The sequence below is a fragment of the Bos javanicus genome, chromosome 25, assembly GCF_032452875.1.
Source record: "Bos javanicus breed banteng chromosome 25, ARS-OSU_banteng_1.0, whole genome shotgun sequence".
NCBI classification, from domain to species: domain Eukaryota; kingdom Metazoa; phylum Chordata; class Mammalia; order Artiodactyla; family Bovidae; genus Bos; species Bos javanicus.
The window spans coordinates 34,120,957-34,136,262 of record NC_083892.1 but is presented as its reverse complement, the minus strand read 5'-3'; the positions used below and the strand labels follow the sequence as shown (position 1 = coordinate 34,136,262).

At 51.5% G+C, this 15,306-nt stretch overlaps 1 protein-coding gene across 3 annotated transcripts in view; it reads right to left on the bottom strand.

Moving 5' to 3' along the window:
• The window catches only part of LOC133238627 (NADPH--cytochrome P450 reductase), a 54,337-nt gene that overhangs the window by 19,548 nt on the left and 19,483 nt on the right, over positions 1-15,306 (bottom strand). For 2 of the 3 annotated variants that reach the window (XM_061401943.1, XM_061401944.1), the window contains exon 2: positions 5,765-5,956. In XM_061401943.1, the coding sequence (XP_061257927.1) occupies positions 5,765-5,949 (185 nt within the window). In that variant the 5' untranslated portion in view covers positions 5,950-5,956. Of the gene's footprint in view, positions 1-5,764; positions 5,957-6,886; positions 6,974-15,306 lie in introns of those variants that run through there. The other variant, XM_061401942.1, reaches the window with a different exon arrangement.

Below are 15,306 nucleotides of genomic sequence, written 5' to 3'. Positions count from 1 at the left end.
GACAGGCCGGGGGCTGGGCTGGAGACCCAGACAAAGGACAGGATGGGAACAGGACACTATCTCTGCACCATGGAAGGAGGAAAGAAACAAATTCCCACCCAATAGGAAGGGGCTGTATTATACGTGCAAGCAAAGTGCATGTGGCACAGAGGGGCCCTGAGCTCCAAACCCCACTCTGGGGTCCCCCACACTGGGAGTTGCCCTGGCCCCACGCGCTCTGCCCAGAGGTACAAGCTGAGCGAAGGGGGAGGAGTGAGAGGGAGTGGAGATGAAAGAGGGATTATTACTATGAGGATGCGCTGCTTGTAACTGCTCTCTATTACAAGTCTTTAATTGCTATCGTAAACTGTTCGAAACACCTCCCCAGGGGGATAAAACCATGTTTCCGGATTAGAAGGCTCAAGGCTCAATACTGGAAGATGCCAATTAATTGCGAGATTCCATCCAATCCCAGCAGGTTTTTTTTTTTTTCATTTGTTAGTACTCTTGCCTGGAAAATCCCATGGACGGAGGAACCTGGTGGGCTGCAGTCCACGGGGTTGCTAAGAGTCGGACACGACTGAGCGACTTCACTTTCACTTTTCACTTTCATGCATTGGAGAAGGAAATGGCAACCCACTCCAGTGGTCTTGCCTAGAGAATCCCAGGGACGGGGAGCCTGGTGGGCTACCGTCTATGGGGTCACACAGAGTCGGACACGACTGAAGTGATTTAGCAGCAGCAGCAGCAGCAGCAGCAGCAGCAGACATTGACAAACTGACTCTGAAAGTTACATGGAGGCGAGTCCCTGCAAGTCCAGTGGTTGGGACTCTGTGCTTTCATTGCTGGGGTCTGGGTCTGATCCCCGATTGGGGAACTAAGATCCCACAAGCTGAGCTTTGGCCAAGTTAAAAAAAAAAAGTTACTTGGAAATGCCAAGGGCCCCCAAAAGCCAACAGAATCTTAAAAGAACAAAGCTGGAAGACTTGGACTACCAGATACCAAGTCAACAGTTACTATAAAATCACAGAAAACAGAACAGTGTGGTACTGGGGACAGGACAGAAAACAGACCAATGGAACAAGGAGTCTAGAAGTCAACCCCCATCTCTCTGGCCCCCCGATTCACATCCACAGTGATGACACTTTAGTGCAGTGAGAAAAGAATGACCTTTTCTATTGTAACAAATGGTGCTGAACTGAATATATGGATATCCGTAAAGGAAAAAATCAATCTCAAAGGGCCCTGACAATTGGCTGATACCCAATCAATTTTAGCTGGATGGCAGATCTAAGATAAAAACTACAAGAGTGAAGCTTTCAGAAGAAAATACAAAAGATAAGCTCCATGACCACAAGATAAGGCTTCTTAAACTGGACACCAGAGCATTAGCCATAAATGTGAAGGCCAACCAAAAGTTCACGATTGGACCCGTTTAAGAACTTCTGATCACAAAAAGACAGATACTGTTCAGAGAGTTAAAGGCAAGTTACAAAAAGATTCTGAAGATATGTAGATATCTAATGAAGGACTCGGATCTAGAATACATGAAGAACTGTGACAAATGAAGAAGGTTAATAACCTGGCAAGAAAAAAATGGCCAAAGTCTTGAATGACCTTCACAAAAGATACCTCAGTGGCCAGTAAACATGAAAAATCACTGAAATGTGATTAAAACAGGTACCACCACACGCCCATTAGAATGGCTAAAATTTTATTGTTTTTTTTTTCATTAAAAAATTGTTTTTTGCCCATATATGCAGCTTGTGGGGTCTTAGTTCACTGTAGTGGTGGTGGTGGTTTAGTGGCTCAGTTGTGTCCGACTCTTTGTGACCCTGTGGACTGTAGCCCACCAGGCTCCTCTGTCCACGGGATTCTCCAGGCAAGGATACTGCAGTGGGTTGCCATTTCCTTCTCCAGGGGACCTTTCTGACCCAGGGATCAAACTTGGGTCTCCTGCATTGCAGGCAGATACTTCACAATCCACGCCAGAAACCCCTTAGTTCGCTGACCAGGGATCAAACCCAGGCACTGATAGTGAAAGCAACAGGTCCTAAAAACTGGACCGCCCGGGAACTCCCTAGAAAGGCTAAAATTTTTTAACTGATAAAAGTAAGTGTTGGTGAGGATGGGCAGCAACTGAACCCCTGCATGCTGGGGGCAGGGCTGGGAGCTGGTACTTGCAGGCTGGGAAACTGGCCGTATCTAACAGAGGCACATGTGAGCCTTCCCTCTGACCCCACCTCCACGTCCACCGCACACCCAGCAGAGCGACGTCCACACGGGAACCATGTCCACTTGTACAGGTGTTCCCTGCAGAGCCGCTGGTAACAATGCCTGAGGCTTGAAGCAATCTAAAGGGCCTTGGTGACGGGAGTGAATAAGTCATGGTTTATCCCACAACTGAACGCCATGTAATGATAACGAAAGAACTATCACTATACGTGATGTGGAGAAACCTCAGGAAAAATGGCCAAACGCTACACATCCTGAGACACAGACGACACTTGTCACGAGAAGTCAGGAGAGTGGGCGACCTGGGGGTGGTGAGACTGGTGGGGGGAGTTTCTTACATGATTATGCCCCTTTTGTGAAAAATGATCAGACCATGTGCTTAAGATCTGTGTACTTTTATGTCTGCATGTTATGCATTTCAATAAACAGCTTATGAAAAATACCATGGAGGCCTTCTAGAACTGACCTTTCTTTGAAGCCCTCCCTGGGCACCTGAGGTTCTGAAGCCCAATCCAGCCTTGTGATGAGGGCCCCCCCGAGGCCAGCACGCCTGGGAGATTCACCTGCCGACATGGGGGCTCCTTGGGGATCGCGTGCACCCCGAAGTCCGGGGTCAGGGGGCTGCGGACATGCATCCTGTGCTTGCTGTCAGACACAGCCGCTCCCACTGGCCTGGTTTTTAAAAAATATCCATGCTCAAAGGTCTGGACTCACTATCCCAGGTGGTGAAGGCCTGAAAAGGCCTTAAAAGACCAACTGGAAGCCACTGGGAATCAGTGAGGACTCTGGATCCAGCTGTGGGCTACAGACAGTCCCCACACCGCTGGCTCTCCACGGGCCTGGCGGTGAGGGAGGCCGAGCTGTGGCTGGAGCCGCCTGCGCTCACCGGAAGCACGAGAGAGCAGGGGCAGCATGGAGGGATTTGCACGGGGCCAGCTGCGTGGCCCAGGCACATCAGCAAAGCGGCCTCTCTGAGTCTCAGCTCTCTCACCTTTACACTGGGATATTACCCACATCTTAAGAGACAGAAGGCAGCCTGGCAAAGCGGGGAAAACGGGGCTGTGCAGTCTGTAGATCCGGGTTCAAAAGAAAAACCAGCTCTGCTTGTAAGTTAGGTGACCTCAGGCACACTCAGTCACTAACACCTCAGCTTCCTTCTCTGCCAAACAGGGTAATGATGGTGTTCTGGAAGGTTCCTGTAAGACTGGAGATGGTATTAATGATGAGGGCTCTTCAAGCACCAGGAGCTGGGTAAAGAGCTCTATGACGGAGCATGTCGGTTAATTTTTACAGCCCTATGAGGTCAGTTCTACTGTTATCTCTGATTTATAATTAAAGACACAAACTTCAAAAGATTAAGTGAGGGCAAATGTCACAAGACTAATACAGGGTGGGGTGGGGTCAGGACTCAAACCTTCGTAACCAACATCAGGGCCCAGACCCTAACCACTGCTCGACGACAGCTTCTCTTACAGTGTACAACGCAGGACCCTGGCCACAAGATATTCAGCGTGATACCATGAGGGACGAGAAGGGGACTGAAATATGGAGGGTGAAAATTTTAGGATTATAAAGAGGGAAATAGAGTTTCAGCACTCTGGCAAAGAGAAACCATTTGAATCTGAGAATCTGTAAAGTCTAGGACTTCTGTTTCAAGTTCATCTAGTGACCCCAGGGACCCTGGTAACACAAGAATGGTGGCTCCAGGCTCTCTCATGGCACAGCCTTCCTCAGGGGTAGGGGTTGGGACATGCCTGCATCTTACAGATGAGCAGACGCAGGGCCCCTTTAAACTGGGACCTGGGCACTGGTCCTCTTGAGTGCCATACCTTTTCACCAAGAACACTTTGCCACACCATGAATGTACCTGTCCAGTTCCAGGGGTACAGGCTGGCCTCCACTCGCCTGCCAGCCTCCCCTCGCCTGCCAGCCTCCCCGCCCCGCTCTGGCCTTCTGCTGGCAAAGCCCTTGAAGTCTTGGAATGTGGTCCCTTTCCTGCAGCACACCTTTCTGACCTCTCCAAGAGAGGATGCCTCAGTAGAGACCCCAGAGCCTGTGTCTCCCGCCTGCTCACCTCTCCCTCCATCATGAGCGATGAGGCCACCCACTCTGTTGAGCTGAAAGTGTTTCAGAAACAATTTTTTAAAGTACCTTTCCAAGTCATGACTTGTTAGCTTCTTTAACATAAAGGCCATTCTTGCATACCTGCGGCGTCCAGCGTAGTGCTTGGTACGAAACACTTTGGGACACAAACACCTAAGCAGCTGCCGAGTGGCAGGACTAGAGCTAGTTGATGTTACAGACGTCACCCACAAGAGCCCTGTGAGGGCGGGGTCACTGCATTTAGGGTTAGTGACCTCCGGGGAGGGGAGCGGGCCTGGAGGCTGCATTAATGCCCAACGGTCAATGATTAAATCAATATGCACACACAATGAAACCTCTACAAAAACCCAAAAGGATGGGGTTTGGACAGTCCTGGAGCTGCTGACGACACAGAGGGATTGGGCAGGTGGCAGCCCAGAGAGGCAGGGGAGCCCTGGGCCCCTTCCCCACACCTTGCCCTATGCCTCTCTTCCATCTGGCTATTTCTTTTATTCTTACTAAATCACACTAAGCAGGTGATCTAGTAAGAAAGGTGTTTTCCTGAGTTCTGTGTACCCCTCTAGCGAATTAATCAAACCCAAGCAGAGGGTTATGGGAACCTCTGACCCAGGTAGTTGCTGGCACCCGGACTTGTTGATCATTGTCTGAGGGGGGCAGGGGGCGGGCCTCTGGGGCTGAACCCGTAACCTGGGGGAGCTGATGCTAACTTCAGGAGACAGTGTCACACCCAGCTGGGGTCCAGAGAGATGGAGAACTGCTTGCTCAAAGGAGCGTTCAGTCTGAGCACTGACAGTAGAGGAGGAAAAAATAGCTTTTCTCTTACTTTGTCACCAACCCTTGACCGCAACCAATCTCTAAGCTCCAGGCTCCTCTCTTCATTTAAAAAGAGAAAGGAAATATCCTCCAATTAAAATAAATAAGTTTTTAAAATAAAATAAAAAGAGAAATGAGCAGCTGTTAGGTGAATAGGATATGTTAAGGCAGCGTCAAACTGCAACTCTCTCCTTGTCGACAATGAAAAGGATTCGAGGGAATCCCAAAAGGACCCGTTACCTTGCGCCCTGGCCCTGAGGAGGGTGCCTCGGTGAGCCCGTGCATTTACGAAAGGCACGGTCAGGGCCTGGAGTGAGGCATTAACTGGGAGCCTTGTGCTGAGGCCCCTGCATGCCAGAGCATCATGCTGCCTGTCGGCGTACGGCGACTTCTGCTCTGACTGGTTCCTGCGACGCCTGAATACGAGACAGGCATCAAAGGACCTTGACCGACGTGAGGGGCAGCACAAACAGAAGCACTTATGAAGCTAGACCAGAAGCAGAGCCCACCAATCAGGCAAAACCCAAGACGCTACGAGGGGCCCTGCCCCTCTCAGCTGGCTTGCTCCTGCCTGAGCACTGCCGGGAGGACAGCAGAGACGTGCTCGGGGGGGACCCTGAGTGTTGTCACTTACGTGGTCTGAATCTTGGTGAACTCGGGGACTTCTTCTTTTTTCTTCCTGAAGAGGAACCAGTATGTCATGACACCCACGATGAGAGAAAACAGGATCACGTCTGTCGTGCTGAAAAGGGACACTTCTTCAGCCACCATCTCAGACGTGGTGGTGCCGGCATCCATGTTGGAGTCTGCCATGTTCATCAGGAATCTGTCCAGACAAAGAACGACAGAAGTCAGCAGGGGCCGCCTGGGGCCTGCTGGGGAGCCCCCTGAAGGCTTCGGTCTGGGCTGCACACCCCAAGGGATGCAGCAACAGGCAGAGCCCCGGGACCAGAACCGAGCGAGCATGCGGCTGGCGTGGTGCCTGCTCAGCCCCGGGTGCACCTGGGCACAGGCTGGAACCAGGACCGGGCCTCCAGTGCCCTGAGGAGGAGCCACAGGTTCCCCACACCAGCCTGCTTCAGCCCCACAAGGACACAGCGGGGCGCAGCTTCCCTTTCCCCGGCAGGCCCGGGATGCCCCGAACCAGCACGCTCCACAGGTCTTCAGGGACTGGCCCTTGGACAGCTCCATGGAAATAACCTCTGAGCCCTTGGGATGTGCCGCCTAATAAGAATGTCTCTGCATACCCGAGACCTTGGGTCACCCAGACGGTTTATGCTAATGCTGCAGCGTAGGGGAACACCTGGGGCTCTGAGTCACATCGTACTGCTGGGACCTCTGGGGCTCTGGAGACTCAAGAGGTGAGCTCAGACATGGGGGTGCCCCGGGCCTTCAAGACTGATTCTCAGTAGGGAACCCTGGACGCCACAGCTAGAGGGGGCCTCGCCGGCTGGCAGCACCTAAGACACGTGGCCGCACGTGGCTGCTGGTGGAGAATATGGTGTGACTCCCCCGGAGGACAGCCCGCCCGCGGGCAGAGCACACCTGGAAGCTTCTGCCGGCTCCTGCTGGACTGTCCTTTCGCGTCTCCCTCAGCCGTAATCAACTATGACTGGGAGTAAAGCAGCTTTGCCAACTTCTGTGAGTCCTGCTGCATCACTGAGCCAGACGGTGGTCTTGGGGGAACCCCCCCCCACACACACACCAATTGGCTTAGTTCCCAGATGGTGTTCTTGGGAACCCCCACCACACCAACCTATTTAGTCCCCTTGAAAGGTGCTCGACTGGTCCTCCCACCACTGAAACCTGGCAGGTATGTACAGATGAGTCCACAGAGGCCCAGACACTCCCGCAGTGCATTTCTGCCTCTTGTCACCAAGGCCGGGCTGGCTCTTCAATCTCATTGTGCCCTTTTGCAATCACTGCTCCTACCCAGTGGCTGGCTCTCAGCGCAACCACGGCTCCAGGCTCGGTCAGAAATGCCTGAGTCACAGCTCGGCGAGGAGGGCAGCGCGAGATTACTTCACACGTGACTTCCATTAGCTGTCACTGACTTCGGGGAACCAGAGCGGGGGCCCCGGGTCAGCTGAGGGCCGGGAGCGGGCCCTTCAGGGCGGCCCTCAGCCTGCTTCTGAGCTTGGTCACTAATCTGAGGGGCTGGTTTCAGAGGCTGAGTTCCCGATATCACCTCAGCTCACCCTTTCCGATATCTGATGTGAAAAGACAATCTTAACTCGAGTACCCAGAGAGTACTGTTTAAAGAATTGTCTTATAAACACACTGAATGTTTACTCAGGGTTAGTCACGTCTCTCTACCCACCCCAGCAGTGGTGTCTGGCGCGCCCACGAGACTTCTGCTGTGGAGGGGACCTGTCCTCATGGTCTCGGAGCCTGCCTGGGGGTCCCGCCAGGGCTGACATGCTGACCCAGGAGAGCCCCCCATGACAACTGCCAGCTCCCTGTCCCACCACCTTGCTGACTCAGGCTGCCCGGCCCCCTTACTTACCAAGGGGGGACTGACACCCACAAAATTAAACAACTGCTCCTTGCCACACGCCAAGTCAACCACAGCACTAAGACTGGGGTCTCCACAGCTCTGAGATGTAAGATGTCAGACAGACCAGAGCTGCAGAGGGCGGTGCAAAGGACCCCGGAGAGCATCTATTTCCACCAGAGGCCGGGAGGCTCCAAGGGCGAGGTTTACTCGCCACTCACCCAAGCCGGGGAACAGAGTGGACACGTCTCTTTGTTCTGTCCCCAGTTCCCGAGGGACAAACAGTTCCCCCAAGACACCTGGGTATCTGGCTCGTGGTGAGAAGGAAGGGTTGGCAGGCTGGCAAGGAGGAAGTCAGGAAAAACCTTCACCTCATGCTTCCCAACTAGGATCAGAGCCACGTGCCTGGGGGCTGAAGCCAAGAACAAACTGTTAAACCACCAACGTCCCACGGAGGTGTACATGAATGCACCTGCCCTCCTCTCCAGCCTGTGTCCCTGTCCCCAGGGCCTTGACCCAGGCCTGGGATGCTCTCCTTCTACCTGCTCCCCACTCGGTCCTCAGACCCTGGCTCAACTGTCACTTTCCGGGTGGGGGTGTGTGTCACACTTTCCCGGCACAGTGCTTGGCACATCACCTAGGGCTGGAGAAAAGTTCTCATGGAATGAAAAAAGTCAATGAATTCACTGAAACACACAGGATGTATCAACTGCATGAACCACTGACATGAAGCCTACAGACCGAAAAGAACTTAGGGGCTGGGAGCATGCCCATGCAGTAATCCTCCAGGACACAGGTCTCCCGACTTTCTCGGCTTGTGAAGCCCCTGGAATCTGAGTAAATGGTATCCCTAGGCCAAGAGACATACCAAAGAGTTCCATTTAGGAGTAGTTGGATCCCAACAACTTCCAAAAACCCAGCTCTGCAAAGACACACAGAGTGTCAAAGGGAATGCAGAAGATCTCACACTGATACTGAGAAACACCCCAAGCTGCGCTCAGGGGCACAGATGTGGAGTCTCTCTGAGCACCTCTGCGTGCCACCAATGATGCCCCGAGGCACCTCAGCAAGGTCAGGGAATCAAGGCCCTGCTGCATAAAATCACTCTACTCTGAGTGTGAAATATTCAGATGGAAGAAATTTGACCATCCTGCCTGGTGGATGGTCTCCATTTCAAGTGTTGGGGGCTGACCGTGAGATAGTCTGAGGTCCCCACAGGCCCTTGAGGTCTCCCTCTGGGAGCCCTGTGCAATCTACCTTTCAATCATTCATTCTTTTGCACTTAGTGGGAAGCAGGAAAACCAAACAGTATAGAGCTCACGGGGCCAAAAGCAACATCTGTCAGCAACAGAAGAAAATAAAAAGGCTGTGGGAAAATAGAGGAAGTTCTTAACCAGACCAGGCTCTTGCCACAGGCCTGTCGCCAGCTGGGCAAATCCCTTACTGGCAGGAAGGAGGCTTCCATGTTCTTACATGTAAAAATTAGACACAGAAAAAATGGGGTTCATCAAAGACAAGCCAAGTAAGTCTCCCCCACCCCAAACAGAGCAGGTCTGATTCAATCGTTTATTATATATTAGGTCTGTACCTAAGTTTTTTCACTTTTATCATAAAGACAGTGTACATATGGAAACGGGCATAAACAGTCAGACAGGTGCTATTCCTTCTTTTGAACTGCACCAATTAGCCAGTTCCCACTGATGCTGAAGGTCAGAGGCAGCAATGCCAGGGCTTCCCAGGTGGTGCTAGTGGTAAAGAACCCACCTGCCAATGCAGGAGACGTAAGAGATGTGGGTTTGATCCCTGGGTTGGAAAGATCCCCTGGAGTAGGAAATGGCAACCCACTCCAGTATTCTTGCCTGGAGAATCCCATGGACAGAGGAGCCTGAAGGGCTACAGTCTGTGGGGTAGCACAGAGTCGGAGGCAACTGAGCAGCAGTCCCCGGGGCAGCCCGACACCCTGCAGAGCGGGGTGAACAAATCGCTGGCCACCCGGGGCCAAGGACGTGGCGGGAGCGAAGTCAGCTTTGAAGGGACACATGTGGCAAAAAGAGAAGGGCTCTTTCTCCATCCGACTGTTGACAACACCTGATGTCTCAGATCGTCCTCTGGAAAGGATCTGCAGCTTTGCCGTCACTGTACGTTAACTTCTCGTCAGTAAGTGATCGACTGAGCTGGTGCTGACATCACAGTGAGTTGGCATGAATGCAGCAACAGGAAGGAAGGAAGAAAGGAAGCCAGCGAGCGGTGCACGCCGCCCCTTTAGTGTGCATGTCACCCAGGCACCGTCGCCTCCAAAGAGCCCAGGACCACCCCCCCCAACCCCCGCTGCAGCGGGAGTAGGGTCTGCTCCGGGTCACAAACCTCTGCCAAGGTTCTTCAAGATGAGAGAGAGAATCCTTAGGGAAACCAAGCCTCCTCTTGCCTAACGGCTAACCCTCCAGAGCCTGAGCGATAACTCAGGGGAAAGGGCCTCCCCAAGGCAGCCTGCTGAGAGCACTGCTCAAAAGAGCAGCTGGAACACACTCCCCTCTGGGTACAGTGTCCGCCTCGCTGACCTTTTAAACCCACACAAGGCCAGCGAGGCTTTCTTTGGGTTCATCCTGTTTGCCATTCACTCAGCTTCTTCCATCGGCAGGTTGGGAACTTATCATCTATTTTGTCTCCAAGTTCTTTCTCAGCCCCACCCTCTTTCTCTTTCCCTCCCGGGGCCACGCTGGCCTATGTGTATGGCTGTCCCCAAGTCCCCGCGGCCATGCTCAGTTTTATCACCTCGCTTCTCTCCTGGCTCAGATTGGGTCATTTCCATTCTCCTGAGTTAACCAGTGGTCTCCTCTGCCAATTCTGCCGTGGTGCCATCCGTGGAATTTTGGTCTTTTCTTTTTGCTACGGTATCTTTCAGTTCTAAAGAACTTTCGGCTCTTCTTTATCTTTTGTATGACTGCTTTTTCTCATTCAAGTTGAGATTTTTCCTAGTTCTTAGGATGGTGAGTGATTTTTTAAAAATTGGATCCTAAGCATTTGGGGTATTATAACACTCTAAATCTTATTTAGGAGAAGGCAATGGCACCCCACTCCAGAACTCTTGCCTGGAAAATCCCATGGACGGAGGAGCCTGGCAGGCTGCAGTCTATGGGGTCGCTAAGAGTCGGACATGACTGAGCGAATTCACTTCCACTTTTCGCTTTCATGCATTGGAGAAGGAAATGGCAACCCACTCCAGTGTTCTTGCCTGGAGAATCCCAGGGACGTGTTTAAGTCCTCTCTTTTGTCAGGCCTTCTCTGTCCCAACGCTGGTAGGCATATTCCAGTGGTTTCAAACCACGGAGGGGCCACACATAGGGGAAAACGGAGCTCTGAGGAAGAAGAAGGGAAGATGGTCCAAACAGTCAAAGATGGGTCACCCAGGGACCAACCTCTGAGCTGGGGCATGAAAAATGACCAGGGTCCACCAGTTGGGTAAAGGAGGGAAAAGTTCCAGCTGGAGGAAGCATGTGCCTACTGATAAACGAGCAGTAGTTACTCACTTGTAACCACTGATACAAATGATAAAAGAGCAGCAGTTACAGAATCTAGTGTGACTCAAGAGCGTTAGGACAAGATGCGTATGCGTGAGTATAAGGGTGATGAGTAAGAGGCTGGCCTTTAAAAGGAGATTTAAGACCAGTGCGTGGAGGAGTGTTCTGCGCGCCTAAGGCCTTTGAGCTCTGGGTGGCAGTGATGAAAGGGTGAGGGTGTGGCACAGTCAGAACAGGTGGCGGGGTGGGAACCCCAAACAGTGGCTGCACCCACAGGATCAGTGCAGACGTGGAGCCATGACCAAGGCATCCTTGACTAGAACTCATGCAGGCCCACGTTCCTTGCAGATGCCCAAATGCCCCGGCTGATGACTTTTCCCCTGATTAACAGGGCTTATGGGTGGGATGTGGAGACACATGACGGACACTGTGTCTGATGCAAGGATGTGAAAGAGGAAGGCAGCCAGGGAAGCTGGATCTGTGAAAGCATGACTTGGTAAGAAGCAGGCAGAAGAGCGAGCTAGCATTACTCAGCGTAAACGGAGCTGACAAAGCCCCATGGCCACTGACCACCGGAACTGCAGCCGGTCGTGGACGGCCACATGCGCTTGTTTCTTCTTTCGGCCTCTCTGGGGCCTCAGCCACCTGGCCTGAACCAAAAGCACTGTGAACCCACAGATCCCCTAAGCCCTTGGCAATAAACTCTGGGGCATTCTGAGGCTGTAACTTAGTTGACACTACTAAAAGTTAGCAAGGGCAATTTATGGGTACAAGAGACTTCACACGAGTGCTGTGAGATAATAGAAAATATATATATACATACATACAGGGGGCTCTGCCCCTGCTCCTGGCACAGAGTTTCTATCCTAAAACTCTTGGAATTTCCTAAAGTGATAAGAGCACCAGGAGCATCTTCTGTTTGAATGCAACTGTGAGTGGGCTCCTGCACGGGGGCTGGTTACCAGGACGACCAAGTGATGAATGTGTTGTTGTTATTTAGTTGCTCCGTCGTGTCCAGCCGTTTGCGATCCCATGGACTGTAGCCCACCAGGCTCCTCTGTCCACGGGATTCTCCAGGCAAGGATACTGGAGTGGGTTGCCACTTCCTTCTCCAGGGGATAAGCTTGGAATTTTCAGTCCCTACCTGCAACGCCTTCTCCAGAGAGGGGAGAGGGGCTGGAAACGGACTGAATAACTGATCATCCCCACAGGAGGAGGCCTCCCTCAAATCCCAGAAGCACGGGGCTTGGGGAGCTTCCAGGTTGGTGAGCAGAGTCACGTGCTGGGAGGGTGACCCTAAGTCTACAGGGACAGAAACTCTTGGGTTCAGGATCCTCCCAGACCTCACCCTATGTGTCTCTTCATCTGCCTGTTCACCTGTATCCTTCATCAGATCCTTTAATATACTGGTAAATGTGTTCTCCTGAGTTCTGTCAGTGGCTCCAGCAAATTAATCAAACCTGAGAAGGGGGCTGTGGGAGCCAAAATGCAGAGTCCATCAGTCAGAGGCACAGATGCCAACCTGGACTTGGGACCACCATCTGCAGTGGGGGTAAGGGGGGAGCAGTCTTGAGGGACTGAGCCCTTACCCTATGGGATCTGACTCTCTCTCCAGGGAGACAGAATCAACATGGAGTTAAACTGCAGGGCACCCAGTTGCTGTGCTTGGTGGGGAAGCTCCCCCACATTTGGCATGAGAGGTGAAGGAGAGACCCAGGAGGAAGGGCTGGGCCTCTCTAAGCCAAGTTCATATGGCTCACCCCTCAACTACAAACCGGCACTTGTCATCTACCCCACGAGGATTAAATCATGGGCTACTGCAGCTGCTGACCTTCAACACCCCATGAAAGGAGCTCAGAGTGGAGAGCAGAAATGAGGCATCTGTGCTCAGGGGAAAACTGGCAGGACAGGTCTTCAGACAGATATTTTCAGGAGCTGATTTTTCTGAGCCCAATTCTTGCATCTCCTCATACCCAGAAAAGCACTAAAATCCTTCATGGTAATGACTGCTCCTCATGGCTAGCAGAAAGCTTCATGAGATGAGCAGAAACCTTCTGGAAAAATCTGTGCCTGATTGCATGTATTCCCCCTTTACCAAAATCACATGCATACTGTCCTCCCCCCACCCCGTCTCTCTGGAGCAGTTTCTCGGAGCTGAGGTGCTGTCTCCCAGGCTGCAGTCCTCATTTTGTCCCCAATAAAACCTATCTCACAGCTCTCATGCGCATTTTTAAGCCGCCACCCTCCTGACCACGCCGTCGCCTTCACTGACTATGAATACAAAGACGGAAAAGAGAGGCACAGAGCTGCAGACTTGCCCTGCTTTACTCAAGGTCTGGGCAGATGTGGTCGGCTTCTGCCTCTAGTGACTGATTGGGAATAAGGGGTGTTGGTGTGATGAGAAACGCCAAAGGGCAATCAGAACCCCCCCATCCCCAGCAGGGCACGCCACCATTCACTGGCAATGTCCACATAGCAAGGCTGCAAAACAGATCCTATGCCTCCCTTTCCAAGAAAAGGGAATGGGATGGGCCAGAGCCTACGGGGCCTTCCCAGAGTGGACCTGCACTAAGGGCCTACTGACAGGGAGCATCAGAGACAAACCAGAACACAGTCAGAAAAGGGCCCCCAGAATGGCGTGGTCCCCAAAACATGACACATGAGAAGCTAGAAAGGAACCGGAGAAGTTTACCCTAAGAGATTGAGAGGCAGCTGATCCCTGCTTTGGGTGGTCAGGAAACAGAGGTGGCGGCGGCCCTGGACTGCAGAAGTGGTAACGGAGGGACGGAGGTTCCCACACTCTCCAGGAAGAACTTTCTGACAAAGATGCACAGAAAGAAGATGAACCGTGGTGAGGCGTGCCCCACTCCCATCAGTGGACGTGGGTCAACACAAGGCTAGGTAATCTGCACTTAATGACAGACTGTCTGCCACTCCAGGGGCCTGGGACACAGACCCACCAAGTTCATGATCATAAAACCGAACCAGCTGACTGGTGACGATACCAGGAGGAAAACCCTCGTCTCTGACCTGAGTCAACACTTCAATATGGATTCCTGACCTTCTTTCCCTTCTTTCAAAGGCTTTGAAACACACACACAGACACACACACATGCTTCTAGTTCTCATTAAAGAAGAGCTGTGGAAAGCGAAAGCAGACAATGACGCAGTGATACATCCGCCGCACGGCCTAAGGACTTGGGCAACGGGAAGAGACCGGGAGGCGCAGGGCAGACTCTGAAAGAGGCAGGAAAGGGGAGCAAGTACTAACCCTCTTGATGAATCAAGATCACCAGTCCCAGCATCAGTCCGTGCTTCCCACGGAGCTGGGCTTTCTGCTGCGGAGAGAGGAATCCTGGGGGGTTGACGAGTCTTTCAGCCCCCTGAAGTCACACAGCTGATGAGGGGTGCAGCTTGAATTAAAACATGTATCTAGGGACTTCCCTGGTGGTCCAGTGGTTAAGACTCTGTGCTCCCAATTCTGGAAGGCATGGATTCAATCCCTTCTCAGAGTACTGTATCCCACATGCTGCAACTAAGACTCAGCATAGCCAAAATAAATAAATATTTTCATAAGTAAATAAAATGTGTGTCCGTTACTAAGGTCCATTCTGATTCCCTCCGTGAATAATAATAAGAAAAAAATATTTTTCAACAAAAAGTTTTCTCTTAAAAAAAAAAATCCTTAAATTCTCAACTATACTAGAATTTTTAGAACTCATGATATATACATTGTTCTCAAATAAATCAACCTCAGGCCGAATGACCAGGAGAAAAAGAAGATATAAATCACCAATATAGGGAATGAAAAAGAGGACATCAGCAGATTCTTTAGACATTAAAAGGGTAACATGGGAAATTATGAACAACTTCATGTCAACATTTGATAACTCAGATGAAATGGACAAATTCCTTAGACATGAACTGTCAGAGCTCACTCCAGAAAAATAGATCAGCTGAAGAGTTCTCTAAAAGAATTCAAATTACTAGTTAAAATCATCACCAAAAGTGACCTCCAGAAGCAGACAGCTTCACTGATTAATTATATCAAACATTTAAGGAAGAAATTAGACCAATTCTGTACAAATTCTTACAGAAAATAGAAGGCTTCCCAATTCTTTTATGCCTGTACTACGCTGATACCAAAACCAGACAGAGATAGTA